Source organism: Acartia tonsa, chromosome 7 (assembly GCF_053477335.1).
Source record: "Acartia tonsa isolate MP-2025a chromosome 7, ASM5347733v1, whole genome shotgun sequence".
Taxonomy (NCBI): domain Eukaryota; kingdom Metazoa; phylum Arthropoda; class Copepoda; order Calanoida; family Acartiidae; genus Acartia; species Acartia tonsa.
In genome coordinates, this window is record NC_137266.1 from 30,991,818 (window position 1) to 31,017,139 (window position 25,322).

At 32.1% G+C, this 25,322-nt stretch overlaps 1 protein-coding gene across 1 annotated transcript in view; it reads right to left on the bottom strand.

Moving 5' to 3' along the window:
• Positions 1–639: 639 nt before the first annotated feature.
• The window catches only part of LOC145325268 (calcium-activated chloride channel regulator 3A-1-like), a 38,565-nt gene continuing 13,882 nt past the window's right edge, over positions 640–25,322 (bottom strand). The window contains exons 8-24 of the mRNA XM_080168209.1: positions 15,988–16,106; positions 15,524–15,658; positions 14,949–15,050; positions 14,701–14,825; positions 14,246–14,369; positions 13,825–13,928; positions 13,416–13,551; positions 13,088–13,185; positions 12,354–12,483; positions 11,836–11,989; positions 10,983–11,440; positions 10,611–10,685; positions 10,129–10,316; positions 9,731–9,938; positions 9,179–9,290; positions 8,771–8,841; positions 640–1,555 (exon numbers count right to left, since the gene is read on the bottom strand). Coding sequence (XP_080024335.1) covers positions 1,514–1,555; positions 8,771–8,841; positions 9,179–9,290; positions 9,731–9,938; positions 10,129–10,316; positions 10,611–10,685; positions 10,983–11,440; positions 11,836–11,989; positions 12,354–12,483; positions 13,088–13,185; positions 13,416–13,551; positions 13,825–13,928; positions 14,246–14,369; positions 14,701–14,825; positions 14,949–15,050; positions 15,524–15,658; positions 15,988–16,106 — 2,381 coding nt within the window. The 3' untranslated portion in view covers positions 640–1,513. The remainder of the gene's footprint in view (positions 1,556–8,770; positions 8,842–9,178; positions 9,291–9,730; positions 9,939–10,128; positions 10,317–10,610; positions 10,686–10,982; positions 11,441–11,835; positions 11,990–12,353; positions 12,484–13,087; positions 13,186–13,415; positions 13,552–13,824; positions 13,929–14,245; positions 14,370–14,700; positions 14,826–14,948; positions 15,051–15,523; positions 15,659–15,987; positions 16,107–25,322) is intronic.

The following is a 25,322-nucleotide window of genomic DNA, read 5'->3' on the forward strand; positions in this document are numbered from 1 at the left end:
AGTTTTTGTCTGTCTGTACCAAAGGATCACGTTAACCTCTAAACACATGGTTTTCCTCAGCTTCTCATAGGCACTGGGAAATTTTATAACTATTTTTCTTAATGGGGGGTTGGAGGGAGTTTACTTTTCCTTTTAGAAACGAAAATTAACAGGGTGGGTGAGAATTTTACCCCCTTCGACATAGAGTTCCATAAGAGCTCTCTATGTGATACACTGAAGTAGGAACAAATTTTGAAGACGTCAGTCCAATGTCTTATCGGTTATGATCCCTGCCTGGCTTATGAATCAAAACTAGAACAAAGATTGCACTTGACAAGGTCGGGTTAATACATGATGTATTAGATATTTAACTGGTCCTAATTCTAAATGAAGGGAGGGAAGATTGGACTGTAAATTACACCTAATCCTAAAATTAGAAACCGAGTTTTCTTATTTGTTGCTTCAAAAACTCTTATTTAATTTTGATTGATTGTTAGTGTCAAAATTTTTCAGGCTGTAATTTTAATCTACAACTGGAATAATTTTATTAAAATTGGTATGTAAATCGAATTATCGGTTATTGTCTTATCCCTTAAGATCCCTGCATTTAGCAACCATTAAAAAAATCCGGACTCATAATTAAAACAAAACAACAAATAATTAAACTGTGTAATTAATATATATTATATATATTTTTACTTACATTTGCATAGGTAGATAATAACAAAACAAATAATACAAATCACATCATTTTAACCAGAATAAACTCGACACATTGAATTTACAAGTCTGTAGAAAAGCGTAAATATTTTAATAAACTTTAAAAGCTTAAAATGCCAATTGAATTGTATAGGTAATTCTTAAATTATGAATAAAAAGAAAGAAGGAAGGACACTTTAAACACTGCTATTTTAGCTTTAATATACCAAAATTTTACTTTATAGCAAAAACTGTTTAAATTGCCTTGCACATTCCTTTAAAAAATATTTAGCATGTTTTAATCTTATGTGGCAGTTTTGTTGTCTATTGTAAGGTACTATTTACATATTATTATATTAAGAGGTAAAAATTAAATTTTACAAGTACAATAGAGATTCAAAGTTACGGAACAATTTAACATTATTACATTAGAAATTTGGGTTAGGTTTAATTCGCCCAAAATTCAGCTGTAAATACAATATTTTTAATTTTATTTGATCACAGAAACTTTTGCATTTCATGCTTAATTTGGTGCTTACTTTAAGTTTATAGGAAGAAAAACCTTACCTAGGCTTTTTTTTAAATGAAAGGAAATATTTTATTCAGACAAAAAAGACTATTTCAGTGATGATCTTTTTAAAGAACAAAACTGCTAAACCTTTTAGAGGTATTCATATCAATTAAACAAAACTGATTTTAAATCAATTTATAAAAATGTGCGAACTATAAAAAGCACCAAAAATCTGCCAAACATTTCTTCTTCAAGATTATATTTCCTGTTAATTTTCACTGAGTTGGGTTTTGTATATATGTATATTATAGAGATCCTTACTGACTACAATGAGTTCTTGTTTCCACGGGAGTTATTATACAAATTCTGAAATATAATACAAAATTAGTTTTCATGTCATTATCCTATCTGCCAATTAAGATAAAGCTAACCACTAAATCAGCTGATTTCTCCATTTTAAAGAAGCTTTATCATCTGTTTCTTTATTTAAAGATGACCCTAGTAGCTTAAAGCGCAGCCGTAAGAGTTTTTAATATAATTTGTGTATTTTCGACTTAATACAAGCATTTGATGACTTCCTTAACACATAATTCTTACCTAACTAATGCTGTATCGGAACGCAATCCTAGCCGTTCTCGATATCTTAATCTCAAGCCCTCCGAATGACCAACATGTGAAGTTTACAAATGTGTATTTATTACCATGAAAACAGTGAATCTAAAACAAAAATATAAAAATTAATTACATAATATTAATGGTTTATTATTTTTGTAGATCGAGGTTGCGTGATTTCAATTTAATTAAAAATATAAAATTTCTAAAAAACTTTAAATTGGCACGAAACATATTAAATAGCATCAGAAATTGATAATTTTAGATTCAAATGATCAATAAAATTAAGGAAAATATTCGTATGTCAAAAGTTAGCAGTTAAATGGTCTATTTGTTGAAAAATTAATGTTTTAAATTTCTTCGTAAAAATATACCATACTACACTTATTATTAAGAATTAAAGATAAATTCTTACCACATTATGATGTCAAACTAAGCAGAAGGCTTATTTGAGATATTCCACACATCAGAGCACATGTATATTCAAGCAATACATTATTTTCAATCACGTAGCTCTTCACGTGGGACTAATCAAAGGATAAGTGCGCGTTTCTTTTGTCCGTTTACAAGCCACGCGCCGCGCGGAGATAGTTAGGAATGCCGCGTAACACACTCATTCTCTAGGAAATTCGGTGTAAGGAAACAGGGATTAATGGGTTCGAACTTGCCAGGGAATACAAGAAAAACATACCGAAACACACCCGTCTATTCACTGGGAATCGAACACAATACCTCATCTTTGCAACATGCGTGCAGACAGTGTCCACAAAATCACAATCTCACAACACATAAACCACAAGAGTTTAAAATGTTATGGCCATAAGGCCTAAAATTAATTATGGTAACTCGCGAATACCACAATAACTCAAACCGAGTCCACTACCACACAAGGATAGGAATAAGGAATGGGAAAAGCATTCAATATACATGAATTGCACATTTACCACTCACACATCTCACTATATCATGGCCTCATAATCTCAATAAAACCAGAATTACAGACCATGTAACTGCGAATACATGAATTAATAATCAATAGTACCTAAACTTCAATTAGGCACCTACATAATAAATAGGTAAATGATTTTTATACTAAAAATCGCATCAATAATTAAATAATCAACTCAAACTTTTAAATCAAAAGAAAGAAAGATTAAATAATGACATTTTTTCTACTTAATCTTTTTGCTAGAAAAGAAAAGTAAAATTTCATAAAAAACTTCTCAATAATTAGCATTGTTTCCAGCGGAAAAATACTCGGGCTTACATCTAAACATTTTTAAGATAAGATAGGTAAGATCCTTAAATCTAACATGTTTAATAAAATAGATACTTAAATCTAAATAAAATATGACTGTAAAAAAAATCATCGAACATCGGAAAATTAAAATTTCATAATTTTAAATCTTCGTGAATCAAAATTGCGTAAATAAAATTGCAATTGAAATATGCAAATTAAATTACCAAAATAAAACAAAAGCTCAATTATAAGAAAAGAACTTCTAAAAATGCTGAGTTTGCAATTTCTCTCTGTTTTAAGAAGAAAGCAACTTGTACATATTCATACAGTCAAAGTTAAGGCAACTTGGGGCCTCAGTTAGAATGAACCCCTCAAGATACAAACTAACCAATCTTTCAAATAATAATAATAATGCCATGTTCCAGCTATCCTGACGGACGTTATGTCTTTCCATCACAATTTTTTGATACTGCATAATTTCCGACAGGATTTCTGGCGCAGGGCTCCATCAACTGAAAATAAACATAATTAGTGATGTTTAAATCAAATCAAAAATTAAAAGAATCATGAATAATTCAAGAAACTTTAGAATCATCAATCAAAGCAATCAAAATAAAAATATCTTATGCTTTAGTTTTGCCGTTCTGTAGTATGTCTGGCCGAGGTAACAGAGCTAAGATACACTATAGAGCGGTCTTATTAAGCTTAAATCTTCGAACTCAAAGAATCTACTTAATTCAAGGCGAAAAAAATCTGCATTTTTTCTTTAGGTACATCGGTTAAAAGGTAAATAGTAATAATTTTAATATACATATAGTATTAAATTATTTATGTGATTATAATAAATCATAAAGAAATATTTAAATGATGTAAAACTCTCATTTTGTTAATTTCTTATCATATCAAATTTCAATCCAACAAGGATAAAAATGTTTATATCTGTGCAGGTACCTAGGAAATTTTCCGCGAAAAAAAATCCCTGGTCCCGGAAAGACTTAAATCATTGAAAGAACTTGCGTAAACGTATAAAAAACTTAAGTTTGCATTTCAAATAAAAATATCCTGCATCGATTTGAAAGTTTAAACGAAATTGTATCAAATTTTGCGTTACTTAAAATCTTAAGAAATGTTACCCATTTCTTTTAAAAATACTGCTTCAATTTTAATATATGCGATAAAAATGAAGGTAGAGTTAATTTAAAATATGCATAGTTTATCTTAAATTAATTCTGTGATATTTATATAAATAATAATCAATATTTTAATAATATCATACATCGTGTTCATTATTATAAATGCTTAAACATGAACGAAAAATATATATACCTAGGAAAATAATTGCTAAAGTATTTTCTCAAGGTTTAAAATTGTCCGAAATCGCTAGGTACGTATATTACTACGAATCTCTGCTCTCGGAATGAAAAAAATCTTTTCGCGTGGATTAATGGAATCCCAGCTTCCGGAGTGAACAAAAAAAGTTTTGTACATGAATTGTTAAGAATCTCTGCCTCCGGAATGAAAGAAAATCTTTGATTTGCTTACAAATTTAAACAAATATCTTGATTTTTTGCGATAATCTTTTAAAATAATAATGAGGAATATCTTAAACATTATCATAATGATATTACATGTTGTGTTCTTTACTTTAATGCATTATTTCATATGAGAATCTGAGAAATAACATTTTTTAAGTAAACGTGAACCATAAAAAAAACTAGAAAAATAATTTGTAAAAAATCTACTTTTCTCAATTTAAAATCTGCAAAAATCATTTCACGAACTTTTGCTTTTCAAAATCATACTTAAAGAAACAAAATCTTTTTAAAATCTGCTTTAAAAGTCTAAACAGTTTTGTAGAAATTTTGTGCTTAGGTATGAACAATAAAATTAATTGAATAATGAATACTTATTCTTTACAGAACCGATTGAGGTTCCTTTCACAAGCTCAACATAAAACTTGCAATATTTTTTCTTTAAAGATCATTGTCACATAAATAGTTTATGTTGTGGATTAGATATGTGTGGTTTGAAAAATTTCAATGACTTTCTGGCGGCAACACCCGCCATATTTCCAACCGCCATTTGCAGGCCTCTTACCCTGCGTCGGGCGGCCAGCTTGGCAGCAACCAAGTCGATTCTTGATTCATAACACCACCAGGGCACGTAATAAAAGTGTGGCTGTCATAAAACTTAGAATCATCTACTAGCTTTTGTCCGGCCGGAACCGAAACTCCCGTCGGCTCTTGTCCGGCCGAGACCGAATTTCTTATCGGCTCTTGCCCAGCTGGAACCGAAACTCCCGTCGGCTCTTGTCCAGCTGGAACCAAAACTCTGATCGGCTCTTGTCCAGCCGGAACCGAAACTCCCGTCGGCTCTTGTCCGGCTGGAACCGAATCATTCAGCGGCTCAACACCCGCCGTAACAAAGTTATCAACGACTACAGTATCGTTACCAATATCATCAGGAATAACTGCAGCACAACTAACGTCATTATCAATATTAGCCACGGCAACACCCGCCGTAGCCATGTTGTCAACGGCTGCGGCACTAGCAGAACCAAAAGGTTCATCAGCCGCGTTAAAAGCAGAACCAACAGGTTCAATAATAGCATCACAAGCAGCACCAACAGTCGGCTGCGGCTGAACATCTGAGCAGACAACATACCTACTCTTTGCTAAACCATTAGCACTAACAGCAAAATATCCAGATCCAAACAGGCTGGAGTAAAGCATGGTTTCTCCTACTGAACGTACAGAGTAGGGAAACATCGATGGGTGCAGGTGCCCTACGAGCAAATCAACCTGCCCATCAACCAAAGTAAATTCTTCAGGTTTCATATTAAACAAAACAGCTGCCTCCACAGGATTTATGGAGCAGATCGCCTCTTTTGGACCAATGAGAGGCACTACCACAGGTTCTAATATGTGATAATTCTTGTGTCGATCAATTAAACATAGCTTGACCGTCGGGAGACGTTTAACTTCACCGTCAGCTAGAGAAATTCTTGCTGAACGTCCAGTAAAAGGTAACTGAAGTTTATTAACAAGTGACTGGGTTACCATTGTGGTAGTTAAACCAGTGTCCCACATAGCGTTCACTGGGACCTTCTGGCGATTAATGTCAACAACGTCTAATTGTTGTAACATTAACATTAGGTTCGCCTCAGGGGAAGTGTGTACTTCATAGACGGCGGCAGCCATATCAACACTCTCATGCAAAAGGTTGTTATGGGCCTGACCACAATTGTCCACTTTGCAGCCGCCTATTACATCTGCCTTCGGGCAATCCACAGATTTATGCCCTTTTTGCAAACAAATCCAACAGCATCCAGCACTCTCCACAATACTCTTCCTGTCTGACACTGACAGGTCATGAAATTTTGGGCACTTGTAAAGTAAGTGCATCTCACTACAGCCATTAACAAAACATGACTGCTTCATCTTAGATTTACCAGGTTTACCTACGGCGGTAGCGGCTGTCGCAGGGTTACCTTTCTTCTTAGAGGGGGTGTCCATATCAGTCGAACACCTCATTAAAATGGCGCCACGCTGTTCTTCAATAATCTTTAACAGCTTTGGGACGTTTGGGACATCCATCGAGCCCAATGATAAATTGATCTTATCTTGAAAATCACGTGGCAACTTCTTGGATAACATCTCAAGAAGTATCACAGTCAACCACTGGCTAGTGGTAACTTCATCATCATCATCATCTTTAGTCAGCTGCTCCAGCTGGCTAACTGCTCCGCCAAACTCTGCTAACACAGTCACAATCTGGTTGGAGTCCGACGGTTTAGACTTCTTCTCCCATTGGTTGAAAAGGCAGAGCATCTGACGTGTTTTGGACTTAAAACGTGCGTCAAGGTAGGCCCACTGAGATTCATGCGATTGAATCTGAATTAACTGGAGTCTAAGCTCTTTATTTTTACAGACCTTTTCACTGCTCAACAATAACTGTAAATACGACGGGTCTTGTCCTACAGTAAGCTTTTTAAAAGTGTCTTTAAAACTTACATAGGAAGCTTCCAGGCCGTCGAAAGATGGAAGAAGACGTTCGTCGACACGATTCATATATCCTGGCGTGAACATAGAACCGGCGACGAACTGTGGTGTGCCAAACGGTGACACAAATGGCGATGCTGTCGAGGCACCCGCCGTCGTCGTGGGTGGCTTCACAGGTTCAAGCTTAACCTCAGCCAGACGTTTCATCAAAGCAGACAAAGTGTTTATAATTGCATCAGGCAAGGGAAAGTATGGCCCTTTAATAACTTTCACAATCTTCAAACATCGATCATAAAGTTCAGCCTGATGGTTAGGCAAATTATCACCAACAACATCAACAACACTTTGAATGTCACTAAGCTCTTCTATAGCATCAAGAGCGTCTTTCAAGGCACTATAGTCTTTTTGTACAGTAACTATATCAGAATAAATGTCACTAAACTCATCAAGCTCTTGGATTCTCAAACCAAGCTTGCTAAAACCGACCATGATGCTGTCAAATGTCTCGAACTTGTCATGGACAAGGATTGATTCCTTAGTGAGATGTCTAACATTAAGTTCTGAAGTATCACTGACCAACTTCATCACTCTATTTAGCTCACTGGTTAGGGCATCAACGGCTGGACGCAGCCGCTTACTCAATTGTTCACCTTTATTCTTTTTAGGACCCATAATTGTCACTAAAGTTAACTGTACTGATTATGACTATAATAATAATGTGTGGTAAGGTATCACAACCAACACATTCACAAAACTTCACAGAATGTTCTTAGCTGCATCTGTTCTGTCTTGTTTTCATTGTATCGGAACGCAATCCTAGCCGTTCTCGATATCTTAATCTCAAGCCCTCCGAATGACCAACATGTGAAGTTTACAAATGTGTATTTATTACCATGAAAACAGTGAATCTAAAACAAAAATATAAAAATTAATTACATAATATTAATGGTTTATTATTTTTGTAGATCGAGGTTGCGTGATTTCAATTTAATTAAAAATATAAAATTTCTAAAAAACTTTAAATTGGCACGAAACATATTAAATAGCATCAGAAATTGATAATTTTAGATTCAAATGATCAATAAAATTAAGGAAAATATTCGTATGTCAAAAGTTAGCAGTTAAATGGTCTATTTGTTGAAAAATTAATGTTTTAAATTTCTTCGTAAAAATATACCATACTACACTTATTATTAAGAATTAAAGATAAATTCTTACCACATTATGATGTCAAACTAAGCAGAAGGCTTATTTGAGATATTCCACACATCAGAGCACATGTATATTCAAGCAATACATTATTTTCAATCACGTAGCTCTTCACGTGGGACTAATCAAAGGATAAGTGCGCGTTTCTTTTGTCCGTTTACAAGCCACGCGCCGCGCGGAGATAGTTAGGAATGCCGCGTAACACACTCATTCTCTAGGAAATTCGGTGTAAGGAAACAGGGATTAATGGGTTCGAACTTGCCAGGGAATACAAGAAAAACATACCGAAACAAATGCAATAATTAATGCATGATTAGTCAATGTAAACAATAGCTAGGTTACAAAAAAGATATTAGAACATGAAGCTGATAAATAAAATATTACTTGCACTTAATGATTGTATATTATCTCTAAACAAGTAAACACTATAGTCAACAAGAAGATCAATGGTAGCACTGCGCAGCTACTCTATAGTTAGATAATGTCCGTACGATCGTCCGTATGAAGTAAAAAACTTACTCTTGAAGAGGAATGTGATTGTTGGGAGCACTGTGAGTCTCTATCTGATAATGTATCGTCCCTTGCACCACCTAAAATGTAAATTACAATATTTAGAGAAACTAATAAAAACATAGAATCCAAAATAGTTTTTATAAGGAAGAATAGCCGCAATAACACTTAAGAACAGGGGAATAAATGAACATCAATTTTTTGAAAGAAAAAATCAAAAAAATTTAAGAAAAAGATCAAAGGTATGTCTAATTGTATTTCATGTTATATTAATAATCATTAAGATTAACTAGAGATTTAAAAAGATAAATTACAGTTTTTTTACTTGAAAAGAATGTTAAAAAAAGAATATGAAGTTTAATTAATCACTGTAGACGTGTAGAAAGACGTACCATATAAAATTAAAATAATCCTTACCTAAATTGTCAACGTCATCCCGCAGGGGTTTGGGCTTTTTAAGGATGGACTTGGTTGGTGTCGGGGCTTGGTCACTGGAATCTGGAGACGCCATAGAGGTTTCTGCTTGGGTCTAGAAGAAAAAAAATTACAATATGAACACGAACACTACAAAGAAATGTCGCTAAAAGAAAAAAAAAAAGGAAAATTGTTTCCCTGAAAAGGAAACATGAGAATAAAAAAGATGAAAACTAACATAAGTAGCGAAACGCAAAGATTACTTTTTTTGGACAAACGTACACTATCAGATATAGAGCAGATGTTTATTAGTCATGAAAAAGAGGTAAAGGAAAAAAGAGAAGGGTAAAACGAATGATAAAAATTATGAAACCTTACATATAAGTGTCTTTAGTATCATGACCGACAGACTGACAGACCAAGTAAGTTGTATACAGGATGCTATTGGTAAGGGGTGTCCTAAATATCAGCAAAGAATATAGGATAAACTGTTACGTATGGACAAACACAAAACGTACTATAGAGCAGCTTCACTACAAAAATAAAATTGTATACCTGGAATGTGACAGTTCCTCTGGAGCTGGCAATACTTGCCTGGCTGCCGTTCGGCGAACTTCTAGCCGCCATTAGATGACTGCTAAGCTGCGCCGTCCTAACTACATGCGCGTTAGGCGAGCTTCTGGCAGCTATCATAGCTGCGTTGCTGTAAATGTGTTGTCCTTGCTGGTTTTGCATCTGGTTTCGAAGATTTTTTGGAATAGCTCTAAATATTGAGAATTTTTATCAATTTTTCATAAAATGATCCTAAAAATTTTTGATGAATTTATTTCCAAGCTAGACTGAAACTTTATTTTTAGTTTTAGACAACATATGAAGGCTTTTATCAGAGGATCTTTTAGTTTTTTTCTATTTTCTTTCGATTACTTTAAACTTCATTGTTTGTAAAATATTACCTTGCATAAGTAGGTTGAAAACCTCCTCTAATATAAGAATCTTGAGATGTATTTGTATGATGATTATAGCTGCCCCCAATAGTTGCATATGTTTCATTGTTGTCCTTGTACACGTAGGGGTTTGATGTCACCATATAAGGGTTAGCACTAGCAGACCAACCAAAATTATTTGGGGCAGAACTTAACATCTAAAAAAAAAGATTAGCTTTCGTAAAAAAAATGGTCTGTAATACGATGTTATACATTTTTTTAGTATGGCTGAGAACCGGTTCTAATCAGGTCAGATAAATACAATACTACTTTTTTTCAAAGGCGTTACAAGAATAAAACTCTAAAAGCGAATAGGTATATTAAATTAATTTTCAGGAAAACTGACATTAGGGGTTTTGTATTCCTATCCTAAAGCTTGTTATTTGTTATTACTGTGCTTCTTATGGACATAATGATCTTATTTAATTTTATTATATTGTTTGGGTACCTACCTGATTATGAAAACCAGCGCCCCCAGCTGAATAACCATAAGGATTTTCTAGTACACTTTCTCCACTACTGTCGTCCTAGATTTTTATTTTATTACTTTTTCATAAAACGAAACAAAGAGACGATATTTTTTTATGATTTTATTTTATGTTCGTTTAACAGCAACTCTAGAATTATGTCAAAACTTCCTTTAAGCCAGTTTTAGGCTTCTCTACTATGAATGTATGTGCTATTCTTAGTTTAAAAGTAACTATACAACTTAAATCAAACAGGTATTAACCCTTAACAGTTGGGGGGGGGGGGGGGGGAGGTAAGGTCAGGAAGGGGTCTTAACTGTGAAGGGTTGAAAAATGAAAAGAATTTAATGTTCTTACCTTAATCAAGCTGCTGTGTGTAGGTCCAACAATCATAGACTCCTGAGCAGAATTTCCAAGCAGGAAATGTTTAGTTTCTGGATCCATGGCTGCTATTTCCAGGGTTGTTGCATGCGGTGCCTCTAACGATGTTCCTTCCCCGCCGCTTCCGTTAGACGCCAAATCTTCCTCATCAATGGACGTGGGTTCCTTTTTTCGGCGATGGCGAAACGCCACAAGGATGATCATAACTATAAAAGCGCACAGGACAATAAATCCAACAATTCCAGCGATGAGGTAGAATAAAATTGTGCTGGGTTTTTCAACATCTAGCAGTGTACCGTTTAGAAATGAATTTTCATCGTCAGTGGTGGTGGATGATGCTATGGCAGCGGCGGAATGGCGGGCACCGGTTTTTAGTTCGTTGTGTGAGGCGATTCTGCCTTGTACAAGGGCTTTTACTATGTTTGACATCTCACCTAGAAAAAATAATCAGTTATTTTCAAATTAATCAGGGATCTAAATGGCTGATAAATTGAAGTACATTCCCAATAATGATAAACAAAGTTATCCCTTCTGCAGATTACAATTCGTGGTTGAAACATTTGAACGTTCAACTTGATGAATCAACAAATCAAAATTCACTAAAGTCCCCAAAGTATTTAAGCCAACGAATAAGAAAACGTTAGGTATTATGAAACTTTGGGTTACTAGTGTAATAAACAGTCCATTGTCCCCTCTATCTCTCTATCTGGAAATCATTAGTCACATAAGAAAGGAGAAATACCATAAGAAACAAAATAAAAGGTAATAAAAAAGTAACAAGAGATAATGTAATAAATGTATTAGTGCTTGAAAAGGACAAATTTCCTACCTAAATGTCCATGTTGATCAACTGCAATGATTGCATAGTAAACAGTCTTGTCCATGGCAGGTATCCTTGTCCTCCTAGATTCCTGTCCACCCGCAGGTACAGTGGCACTGAAACTCTCCAGTACATCTATTCTGTTCTGCTCAGAATAAAATGCCTAGGTAAAAAATTTGTAAAATTATTCCTATCAAATTCGGACCGCTTCATTACATTATAATAATTAAGGGTAATTTTCAATAGGTAATTTCAACTCAACAACGTTTTTTTTATGTACTATATATAGCATTAGCTACAGTTTCCATATGTGTTGCTTCTATATGCAGACCACTGGAAACTTATAAACAAACACACACACAAACAAAACCATTATTTACTGTCACTTATTAAAACACATATATTCCTCCTGTCCTAGTATGTAATAGTTTTTTTACAGTTTACTTTTTTAAAATAAAATAATAAGTATAACATTCACATCTTGCTTTGCTCTAAGGTACTTACAGACAAAATGAAAAATAACTTACCGTTGGATTTTTGGAATAGTAAAGTTGGTAAGAGGTAGGTTTTCCAATATCAAAATCATCTCCCGGACTTGTCCACGTAAACTCCAGCTCATCTGATTTAGATATAGTCTGCACTTTCAGATCAAGGATTCTAAAAAACACATTATTCATGTTTTTTTCAGTTTCAGGATTTTTAAAAGTATCTTAAGCTTCAAAATAAATCTAACATGTTTGAATAAACTTTTTTCCCCATTGTATGCTTCAAAATGTGTTATAAATCCGTATCCGATATCAGCAACTTTTAAAATATTGCCCATCTACAACGCAATTGAAATGAGTCAACAATACAATTCACAATATTTTGGTCAGGGATCTAAAGGATGAGACAATTGCTGATAAATTGATGTACGTACATCCACAATGATGATACACGAAATTACCCATTCTGTATAATAGAATAAGTGGTGGAAACGTTTGAGCACTCAACTTAATAAACCAACCAATCAAATTCAATAATAGTCCCCGTAGTTGTCAAGCCAACGAATAAAAAAAAATTTTGAAACTTAAATAAACAGCCTATTGTCCTCTTTGGGTAAAATGCTAATTGGAGATTTATAAATATAATATTGTTACCTGGCAGGAGGATATTCACCAGCAGAAAGAGTATTGTGAACTCTAAATATAATATTGTTACCTGGCAGGAGGATATTCACCAGCAGAAAGAGTATTGTGAACTCTAAATATAATATTGTTACCTGGCAGGAGGATATTCACCAGCAGAAAGAGTATTGTGAACTCTAAAAGAATCTCCCATCTTCATCCGTGTAAATGATCCAAGCTTTTGATTTGAAATCTAAATTAAAACAAGATTAGTGCCATAAAATCCTATGCCTTTTGGAAATAAACTGTTTCTCAATGTACATACAGACATATGAACACTATAGAGCAATTGAAGGTCATTTACTTGACTGTAAAAAATTTATTATAACTAACTAGGTACTGAATAAATTTAAAAAAATATTTTATAGGTTTCGTGATTTTAGCAGTTATAGGTAGGAGATATTTGCAAAGTTAATTTCATACCTTTGCTTGTATATCAATACAACAAGAGCGGGTAGGTTCTCCGTACACTTTGAGCGGAGCAAAAGCTTTTCCATAATTATCTGTCACTGTCACACGTACTGTGTACCTTCCCTCTACAGGTAAACCTGTCAGATACCTGCAATAAAATTTTTCTAATTAAGAAATGTTACCTAATAAATAATTTAAAGATTAATGGGTGAATCGACTTTTTAATAAATTCTGCCAGAAAAGTTAAAGGGAAAATAGTTTCATTAAGATAGAAAGTTTCAAGTCAAGAGGGGGTTAATAAAAATACTTTTCCTTATTTTCTTCATTCTTGTTTACTTTTTTTGTTGTTATTTTAATTCTACTCATAATATATCTATGTTCTTGTGCCCTATCTAGACTACCAGCCTTTCAGTTTTAATACCTGGAATATATTCCATCCTGACGGATAAGATCCGGGTCTCCATTACCATTGTCCAGCAATTGGGTTGTAATTGTTGGGGACAGGTAGCCTGACTGATTTATGGCCTAGGTAAACATTAAATTAAAAAATAATAAATAGTAATGCCTACTAAATATTACATTATGACCTAAAAACTTTTGGATGGTTTCCTTTTTTCTTTTAAGAACGATATTCAAGAAGGGAAATGCATTATCCGATAAACAGGCTAAACTCATCACCAGAAAATTTATGCGAGATAAAAGAATTCGATTGGTTGTCTGATATATTGTACAAAGGGATATGCCACTGGAGTTTACTAATATCTTAAACACAAAAGAATAAGATTGGAGTGAATGTCTGTCATAGTAAATTCTTTCTAAGTAAGCTTTACATAATATTCTACCTGAATTTGAGCAGTAACACTAGCATCCAGAACAGGAGCTCTTCCTACGCTCACTTCTGCGTACAAAATAACAGGACTAGATCCTGTCAACCGTACTGCATGTTCCTGTAGATTACTCCAGATTCTAAAATAATTCCTGGTTAATAAGGTTTGATATAAAGATGTAAATCTTCTGATTGTAAAGTAAATATCTCTAAAACGGCTGAACTGAATTGGTTGTTTCTATTAATGAACATGAGGTGGTTTTAGCCTTATATCAGGGAAAGGTACACATTTCAACTATACCTAAAGGTTACATAACAAAATTTTGTAATTTTTTACAACCTCTTCTAAAGCAATGAAGAAAAGTCGAATCATTTTACAAAATGTCAAAAATATTATTTCTTTAGGTACTTAAACTTGAAATTAAAAAAACATATTTTTAACTTCTTTCTGTTTAAAAAAAATTAATTTACCTAATATTGATATTCTCCAGTAGATCTCTGGGATGTGAAACAACTTGTACAAAGTGAGTATTACTCAAATCTGCACTTGGCAACCTTTCCAAGGAATAACTCCAGTTCATACCAATATTCTGGTCCTAAAACAATAGACAAAGGGTCAGGTTACTAATTCTGAAAATTAAAAAATCGCCGGAAAAAAAGATAATAAGAGAAAGAAAACTGATGTTTCACAAGGCTAAAACTAATAAAAAAAATCTTACCGATTCAAACGGAACTTTGTAAATTGAGAATATATGAAAATTTTGCATATTATCCATAATTTTACTGTACATATTTCCTCGCTGGTCTTGTAAACTCATACTCTAAATAAATTAAACAATTAATTAACATGACTTAACATAGAAATCTCTATTTAAAACTTCGTCTTTTTATTCTATTACTTTATTATTAGACTAGCAGCTACGCCTGTAGCATATGCAAGGGGAAAAGCAGAAACAAAATATCATTGAAGCATCTCAGGACCCATGTGAAGATCCCCTCAAATGGAGTCAAATGGTAAAGTAAACAGCAAGATCTTAAAAGATGGACAAAAACCCTTACTTAAAGTACTACTTATCATAATGGGGGTTCTAGTGGCTAAGACCTTAGACTAGTTATATAGCACAAAACTATTCCAAAAAAGTCTTTCAAAAATAGCATATCTCAACAAAAAAAAACATTTATGAGATATCATCCAACACTGCCCTTAATCTTCATATTATAGATTACAAAATATACGGATCATATAAAATCACGAAACCTCTTATATAATTACAAATTTGAAATAATAAGTTACCTTCAGATAGCTCTCCCCCGGATTTTCCGCCAGAACCATGAATTCTGTATTATTCCCGGTATATTTGTCAATAGTAAAGTGCCCCCGGTTCTCGTAAACTCCCTCGGAATGGGGACTAAATTTAGCTTCGTGAATCTAGAAAAAGAAAAAAATTTTCGTTATGTAAGTTTTCGTGCCTCTAACGTCCAGGTAATTCATTTATACTTGCAGAATAGTAATTAAAATAAGTAACTTACTACAAGCTACATAGATAAAAATAAAAAAATTACCAAAAAAAGGCGTTGTATTGACAAACAAACATAGTACATGATACAAACATAGTGATGAAGCTTTATTTTCATAAAAAAAACTTAAGGTAGATTGAACAACCAAAGGCAGGAAGGGAGAGGGTAATGAAGGTTAACTTTATTTAACATCCCTATCTTTCAATTGTAGCGAAGCTGTGCAACAAAAGAAAATCTCACCATTTGTGGGGCATCCGTCCAAGTTCTAGCTTGTATCTCTCTAAAGGTGTTGATAAGCTTGACATAGATGGCCAAATTTGATTCTGTGTCTTCTCGTGTTAGATAAAAAGACTCTCCACCTAAAAAATAATATCTTCGTCAGTTTTGAGATAGTTGGTATTTTTTTCAGAATTGATGTATAAAGGGTTAGTTGCACGAAGTGCATTTAACTTAATTTCAGCAATTGCATATTTTTTTCTGTTCAATAGTTTAAACTAAATCTTAGGATATATATTTCAAAGAATTTCAATTTTAAACCAGGTAGTTATAAAGATATCAAGACTTGACAATCATGTCTTTTGAATATATGCAACTTATATGGATGTCCTGTTTCCACAAAAATAGCATGATGACTTTTTTGGTGGTGCCTAATTGATTCTTTTTTTGTAATACAAATTACATAGGTATGTTAGATGGCATTCTTCTAACTTTTGATTGCAATCAAACTTTATAAATGCACTTCTTGCAACTATCCCTTTACAAGGAACATTTATTCCATCTTGATTTGTTATATTATCTGTTTCCCCCTTTAAGTTTTTATTTACTTGGGTGTTGAACCGAATAATCTTTTTTATTCCCTTAAGCTTTATTAAGTTATTTACATCCAAGATAAAAATAAAAACAGTAACTCAACTCAACCCAGGCACCACAAGGGATAAGCCATTAGACAATAAATTGTTTCACATCATATGAATTAAAAACTAAATTTCTCTTTCTAAATATTAAAATTGTTGGTTGAAAAGGTTGGACAATGCTAGTAGAACTAACCCAAAGTTTTATAGCCAACGAATAAGAGAACGTGTTTATAAAACTATGGGTAACAGTATAATTTACAATTCAATGTTCCCTCCCTCCCTGAACTCAACCCTTTTCGAACAGGGATAAAGGGAAAAGTTATTAATAATATCTAAAAATGATCATAAATTCACTTTTTAATTCATAGAAACATTTTGAAGCTTTCCTGAAAGTCACACTCAATATTTTATTATGTTTAAACAACACAAATCTTCTTTTAGGTTAAGAGAGGACATTGACAATTAAATTAATCTATAATCTTTTGTTCGTTCTAATATTTACCATTAATTTAGCATAGTAAGATTTTGATATATGTTTGGGGGAAGATTAATAGTGCATGCATTATTCTATCACAAAATCCCTGGATCTATTTCCATTATGTAAGACATTCCTCTGATTTAGATTTTGTGTTATTTTGTTTTGAAAACAATTCTAGATCTCAATTCAACGGAATCATAACATACAATTGGTGTGTATACAAAACATCTGTATGATTATGATATCTATAGTAAAGTACCTAAATAAAAGCCCTTTATAAATGATTTTTATAATTTAACTATAAAACTTGACAAAGCTACTGGACATAAATGTCTCTTTTCATTTGCATGGTTTTCTAATGTTATGAAAATTTTGGTATATTTTTTAAAACTGGTTTATATTAACACTACTTCAATTTGATTCGCCCCGCCCACTTACCCACCCCCATATATATTTATTACTCTTTTCTACCCCATAACTCTATAAAGCTTAGGGCTTTTGGGATAGGTCACTGTATAGTGTATAATCTTCATAATCATCATCCTTCAATAATTATGTTGAAACTTCTGCTTATTAATGCTTATTATAAATATTGGGTAAAAAGGGCTGTAGTTTTATTTAACTGCCATTGTCCCCACCCTTCCTCCCTGATAAAAGTAATGTTTTGATGCTAATAAAAATAGAAATAACAGATAAAAGGTTAACGTTGTAATGTTTTTATAGCTCTCACTCTCCGGCTATTATATAAATCAATCCATGCAAAATAATATTAACAAGTTCAGTTTTCCTTAAAACTTAAGCTTTGAGGCATTAATGTAAAACAATTGAGATAAACAATATTTTTAAATTACCATATTTTAAATGACTAGGCACCGTTTTAGAGGTCCTAAAACTATAAAAATATAAGCATTCAATTTTTAAAACTTAGATCACTACTTAGGTAATGGAAAAGGTTAAAACAAAACTCATTTCAGAAGGCATAATAAACGGAATTATAATAGCATTAGTATCATCTTTAAAAATTTAAGTATAACTTTAGATCATGTTTCAAATATAACAAGGCCACCACTTTACAAGATAGAGAAACGAAAATTAAATGAAAATGTGTGTTTAGTGGAACAGCAATAACATATTAACAACATTTTTATGCAATAGGTATCTTGCTTTTGGACAGGTATATTGTCTATAAATCGCTTGATAGCATCATTTTTACTCGGAAAACTAGAAAGATTAGCATTTACATTATTAAATATTATAATTTTTTTTTAATATTTTATCTCTCAATGTTTTAAAACAAAGACATTGAAATGGCATTAAGCAAATTGAGCATTAAAGATAAACCGAAAAACTAGCCCTTTACTTTTATACTAGTCCCCAAAGTTTTAATCACCATTCTCTTATCAGTTGGCTAATAACCTTTGGAGGCTACTTGAATCTTGAATGGGTGTTTTTTTCTTTCATTTTTTAGTGACCAAAATGTTTCACCAATAATCCGTTAAGATACTTAAAACAACTAAGCCACAAACAAATTTGAATTTCAAACTATTATTACATGTATATAAATTGAAATAGAATGTGTATAGTTTGTATGAAAATGCCCTAAAAAATGTTAATCCCGGCTAAATAACAAGATTATGTCCAGTAGTTGACTTTAAACTGTTTTTAACCTATTTTTTTATCATATATCAAAAATATACTATGACACCAGTAGAATCAGACTGCAGAGCCCAAATTTGAATTAAGTCCCCAATAAACTTTTTTTGGGGGATTTAAAAATCAATTTTATATGTTGCTGTGATCATTTTGATGGAAGCAAAAGCATTTTTTAGTTTGGGGTTAAATTGTTTCTTACAGAACAATTTGATGTGATTCAGATTATATCAATACAATAATAAAAACTCTACTCTGTTCGATGCAAATAATTTTTTTCTAAAACAATAATTTATATAGAAGAAATTTAACATTAAAATAAAACATATTATTCTGAAGTCTGAACCAATTAAAAGTCTTGTTTCATTTCAGTTTTTTACAATTCAAAAAAGAGTGTTTTCACAAAGTGACTTATTTCCAATGTAGTTAAATAATTTTTATTTAATTAAAATGAAAAGAATGAAAACTATACACATAAAAGATACATGCTTTTTAAAAATATTTAAAAAAATAAGTTTGAATAATCTTATATTTTATCATATTTGTATATGTGACAAAAAAAAATTTGTTGTATTGCGTAAACGTTTGTTGTCATCTTTCACTATTTAACCCTTTACAGCCAATTTTTTTGTGTTTTAAATAAGTGATGGAAAACAAGCACGATAAAGTTAATTCATTGATATATTGTAAAGAATTAAGTTTTTAATGAATTAATTTAGATGAAATCAAAAGGCCTAATTTTACTCTATACCAGAATACTATATATATGAAGCAAAACACTCTAAAAGCTACGAATTTTACCCAAATAAAAAAAGACCTTTTGCTCTGATCAAAAAAGACCACAGCAACAGTAAAATTAATTGTTAAATCCCCTCAAAAAAGTTTATTGGGGACTTAATTCAAATTTAGGCTCTGCAGTTAAATTCTACTGGTGTCATAGTATATTTTTGATATATGTTTTAAAAATAGGTTAAAAACAGTTTAATCCTTCCCTTATGTGTAACGTTCTTTTTTATATAAAGTTTTAGTTTTTATATGCATTTCTAAAATAATATTTACAAATTTACTGCTACTTTAATGTTTTAATTCCATTCACTAACTTCTACCAACCCTTTAGCCCCCGCAGGGGGCTTAAACCTTTCTGTAATCTAACCTCTGCATGGGGCTAACCTAATCTAACTATTTAAGACCTTAAAGAACCGATCTCAACCTAACCAAACAAATAACATTTTTTTGTAAAATAGGTGCAATGGCATACTGGTAAGATATTTTGTTTTAAGTTAGGTCAACCCTAAAAGATATGGCAAATAAAACCCACAATTCTGGATGGGAAAATTATAAAATAGCTCTGCTAAATAAAGTCCTATAAATGTATATATTATGAGTATAAAAATGCTGAATATAAAATTAAATGCATAAAAAACTATGTGTGTAATGTAAATGAGTGTGTGTGTGTGTGTGTGTGGATATTTGTATGTGTGTGTGTGTGTGTGTGTGTGTGGATGTTTGTATATGTGTGTATTCTACTACTTTATCCTTAAACAAGCTGTATAAGCTTATTTATGGAGCGAAGCTTCTGTAAAACTTACTGCTTAGACGTTCAATCCTATTTACAAGGAAATTTTAAACATCTATCTTTAATAGCAGCTGATAACGTAATATTTTAACTCGGAATTTTAAGCTCCATATAAATGTAAGGGACATAAGGACGGTCAAATTAAATTGGTATAGATGCTCTTCAAATGGAAGTGGGTGCATTTTAGGTAACCGAGAAGCTACGCTACAAATAAAATATTTTTGTTCTTGTATGTTGATTTGCCTAATATCAACAGTGTCTCAAGTTACTTAGTGGCTTAGTAAGAATATCTCCAAGATTAAACTTTTTAAGGATGAGTCCTTATTCTCATAGTAATATGCATAAGTTGTTATACTTAAAGGTGAAGCTTTTCCACAATTTTGATATAATGAATTGTTGTTACTAAGCGATAACTTTTAAAAACCTTTCGTGTAGGTATATTCCTGTAACAATCAAGAAAGCATTACAACTTTGTGGTCACTTCCAAAAGCCCAGTGGCAGTGAGTATAGTGATTCCTAGGAAAATTCGGCAAGAAATTACAAGGCTAATATATCTAGGTATGATTTGATAATATCCACCATATATTGCAACTTACAATAAAATATATTTTTCCATCTATAATACAAAGTAGGACGATGTCTGTCTGTCCGTCTGACCGTCTGTCCGTCCGTCTGTCTGTCTGTCTGTCCCTTAAGATTGGTCCTGTGGTGGTTTTAAGCTATTTTCTTGGGGGGTGGGACACCCCCAACCCCCCCAAAAACAAAAAAATCCCCCCCCATTTTTTTTTTTTTTTTTTTTTTTTTTTTATTTGCTGAAGATTTCCTAGGTCCTTTGTTAAAAAATATTTTTTATTCCAGCATTTATTTTGAATGAAAGAATAGCAACATTCTCTCACTAAAAACAATAAATATTAATTTTTTTTATCACCTCTTGGGGCAAAGCCCCTAGAGGCTAGGGGCGAAGCCGCTAGTAGATGATAAAACATAATATTGTATAAAATATCTGTACCTACCTAAAGCTTTTTATTCTTTTAAAATATTAAAATAAGTATAAAAATGTACATATTTTTATAAAGATTATCATTTAAAGTAACATTTTTGGGTAACATTTTACCTTTCTGCCCCTTACTCTAAATCCGTTGATATTTATTATGAATAGAGGAAATAAAGTTTTAAAATAGATACCTAGCTAGTTGACTAGGAATTATTTTAGGATTTCAATGTACTTTGATAATAATACAGAAGGGTAAGATTTTTATTTACACTGACAATTATGTCCATAAATATCGCAGTAATTTCAAATGTGAAAACAACAATAAACTACGTATACAATATTTTTTTAAAAGAAATATGTTAATAGAACAGGAAAACATATCCCATATCTTAAACTCATGTAAATACGAAATACGTAGACACTAGTTTAGAAACCTTCAGATAAATAATCTATTCTGTTCGTCTATTAAATAAATAGCAAAAAGCTAAAGCCAATGATATGCTTTAAAATGTTTTACTAAAGGGTGTTAAAAAAATAACCAATCGTTCACAATTTAAACCAACATAAGTACTTCAAATCTTGGAGATAAACCCCATAATGTGTAGAGTTTTTGATGGGGCATGTAAAGACCTTTCTTTAGACACCTTAACAAGGTTTCTAACTCAATCTATGCCAATTTGACATAAAAAATACCTTCCCATCCAACTTTGAGGCATGACGGCTCTGACTATTCCTAGTTCTTGATGTTGCCATGTCTTTCTTTTTTATGCCAAATTGGCTAGGATTGTGTTAGAAACCTTGTTAAGGTGTCTAAAGAAAGGTCTTTGCATGCCCCATCAAAAACTCCAAACATTATGGGGTATTCTACAAGATTTTAAGTACTTATGGTGGTTCAAATTGTGAGCGATTGGATTTTAAAAATACAAATTTGTAATAAAATATGCACTTTCGGCGTAGGGCAAATTTCTCTGCAAGGGCTAGGTCTTAAGCTCTAGGGCTCTGGAAGTGTGAGTAGATTCAAAATTCAATATTGTTTTTTTTATTGTCATTGCTTGGGCATGAATTGTATTTTTTTTAATAGTTTTGGACTAAAACTGTAAGGTTTATATTAAAAAAGTGAAGCGATTGTTTTTTATTTTAACACCCTTTATGTATAAGCAAGCGCCTTTACTTGCTACTTCCAACCGAAAAAAAATCCCCCATAAAAGTTTTAAGCGGTGTGCTATTACGTCTGCATAAGGTTTCACATTATTTAATCAAAAGAACTGCAATTTTTATGATCCACATCCCTTTTGCCTCTTGCTTTCAACGATCTCTTCAATTGTGTGTTGTGTCTTTGACGAACTATTAGATGGTTCCCTAGAATCTAGGGGATCTGTATCAGAAGAGATGTGGGAGGACATAAAAATAGCAAAGAACAATTCTAAGACTTTAATATGAAAGCGATGGTGCACCTTTAAAGCTTGGGATCAAAAAGTTTATATCCTTTCTATTGTATTGTAATACAAAATTGAGAGCGACCCAATAAAGAGGCAAGGGTGTTTTAATTCATATCAGGGTAGCAATATTGTTTATATTTATGTAATATTATTAAGGTTGCAGTCTACTTGTCTGCATAACATCAATGTTTGTAAAAAGCGCAATAACCAGTTAAAATAGCGGTTTAGATGGAAAAGACATCAAAAAAATTAAACAGTTTTGCATGATTTTTTTATTCTGGCAGATATAAATAAATCATTAAAAATGACATTTTCTTTAGATTTAGATTTTTTATCTTTGATCTTTTTATCATTGACAATTTGTAATCATAGGACAAGAATTGGGTTCAAAAATAGGGAGAGAAAGGCTTTCTTTTTGAGTAGCTTCGATTTTCTTTTATAGAGTTAACTATATCTGTCTCTTCTTCTCCCCCCTTATTTTCTGTTTTTACTGCGACAAACAAATTCTTTGAAAAGAAATGAATATTCCCACCCAAAAAAGTGTTCAGCCGACGATTCATGATATATTATAACTGTTTAAAATAAGCAGTAAGGCTCGATAGTTTCCCATAAAAAGGCGACATTGCCTTGAATTACTAAAACCTCAGGTGAGTAATTGTGAAAACTTTGGAGGAGAATGCTTTCTTAGTCTGACGTTTTATTCATAGGTATCACTTTACTGGTTTCATAAAACTTAAAAGAACTTCTCCCCATTTAGACAGGATTTCTCAATCAACCCATAAGTTAGGGATCTTTAGGGATAAGACAATTTGACGACAAATTGATGAAATCCCCAATTGTAAAAAATAAAATCACCCTTCCAATAGTTCAAAATTGTTAGATTAAACAGTTTTAACTGTACTATTTAGTATCAACCAATTAAGATTCATTAAAGTAACCTACGTTTATAAAGCCCACAAAAGATAGAGCATGTGTATAAAAAAAACTGTGGGTACTAGTATAATTTACAGTCCAATGCCCCCTCCCTCCGGAAAAATAAGTTCTTTATAATATTTTCAAAAATCTTCGTCTGAATATTTAATTTAATTCAAGGACAAATAAAAAGAAATAGTTTCTTATTAAGTTAAACTCATGAAATCAAATATTCAGTAAAAATAAAACAAGAAAAACAATGTTAAAAAATAGCGCGCATTTTTAATAAATAGATATCCAAAGTAAGACTTAGAGTGTAGCTTAATTAAAATCAGTCTTTCAACTGCTTTACAAGTTCAGGTTCTAGTCTTTGTACAAACTAAGTCATACCAAGGACGTTAAAATTAAACCTAAAAATATAAGTCCTTTAAAGTTTAAAATACATATTTATTTACAGCAAAAAAGGGTTAATTATAGAGTTGCTACACTACAAATAAAAACAAGAAGTGACTTTGAAGAAACTTGGATAAAAACAAAATAGTATGACAACTTAAATCCTTAACTCTATAATGACTATTTTTTTCATTTCAATCATATTTAAATATAAAATAGGTCAAAAGGAAACATAATAAAATGGAATTAGAGATGTAAATAAAGATAAAATTGAGTAACATAGTTTCGCAACGGTTACTTTCAAATTAAGGACTATTTTGAAATTGATGGGGTTTTTTAAATGCGAAGCGTTACTAAATTTGGTGTGTTTCAGTACGTTGGTAACGGATAACTATGATTATGGATTTAAACATAATCGAATAATACTATCTATTTCAAACTTTGAATGTGGATTCTTGTAAAAATAAGGAATTATCTTTAGCATAGCAACTCTAAATTCCTTAATCCACAAAGATTTTTATGGGTATTAACAGTTTTTAGATAATTTTAAAATATTGATTCTCAGGACGATTAGGGGCTTCAATGAGCGCGTAGCATCTTTGTAATAACAAAATTAAAGTTGGACATAACAAAATCCGCATTCATAACTCTATATTTAAGCAAATTATACATTTGTTAAATTCTCAAAATAATACCTATTCTCTTTCGTCAAGATTAAAAGTGATGTTACTCCATTTTTTAAAATTCAGTATTGTTCATTTGTTCTATTTTCTGATTCGTTAAGCTTCGCTGATAATGATTTTATCATCCTTGTTAAGTTTAGGAATTTGGCATACCAAGCGCTATATGTATTCTATACCAACGAACATATTTTCAAAATTGGCCTTTTTCTATTTTTACAATGAAAATACCCCTTTCATTGGAGCAAATTTAAACCAATGAATTATATAACATCTGGGTAAAGGGATGCTCAATGGGAGTTTTTAAAAGAGGGGGGGGGGGGGGGAAGGGGGTTCACTAATAGTGTAAAGTTTTTAAAAAATGGTGCTTTTGGTTGAGTTTACGTAATAAAGGAATTTGGCATTTATTATACCCTAGTGTTCATATAATTTTCCATTTTTCATTGTTTTAAAGGGAGTTATATAACTAAACTATACAATTTTTTATGTAATATACTTTATCAAATGGTTTATCTATACCCTACCCCATGATTTAAACAAACTCTTATCCCCATTCGCATGACAACAAAACAGCGAAAATAATCTATTTAGCAAAAAAT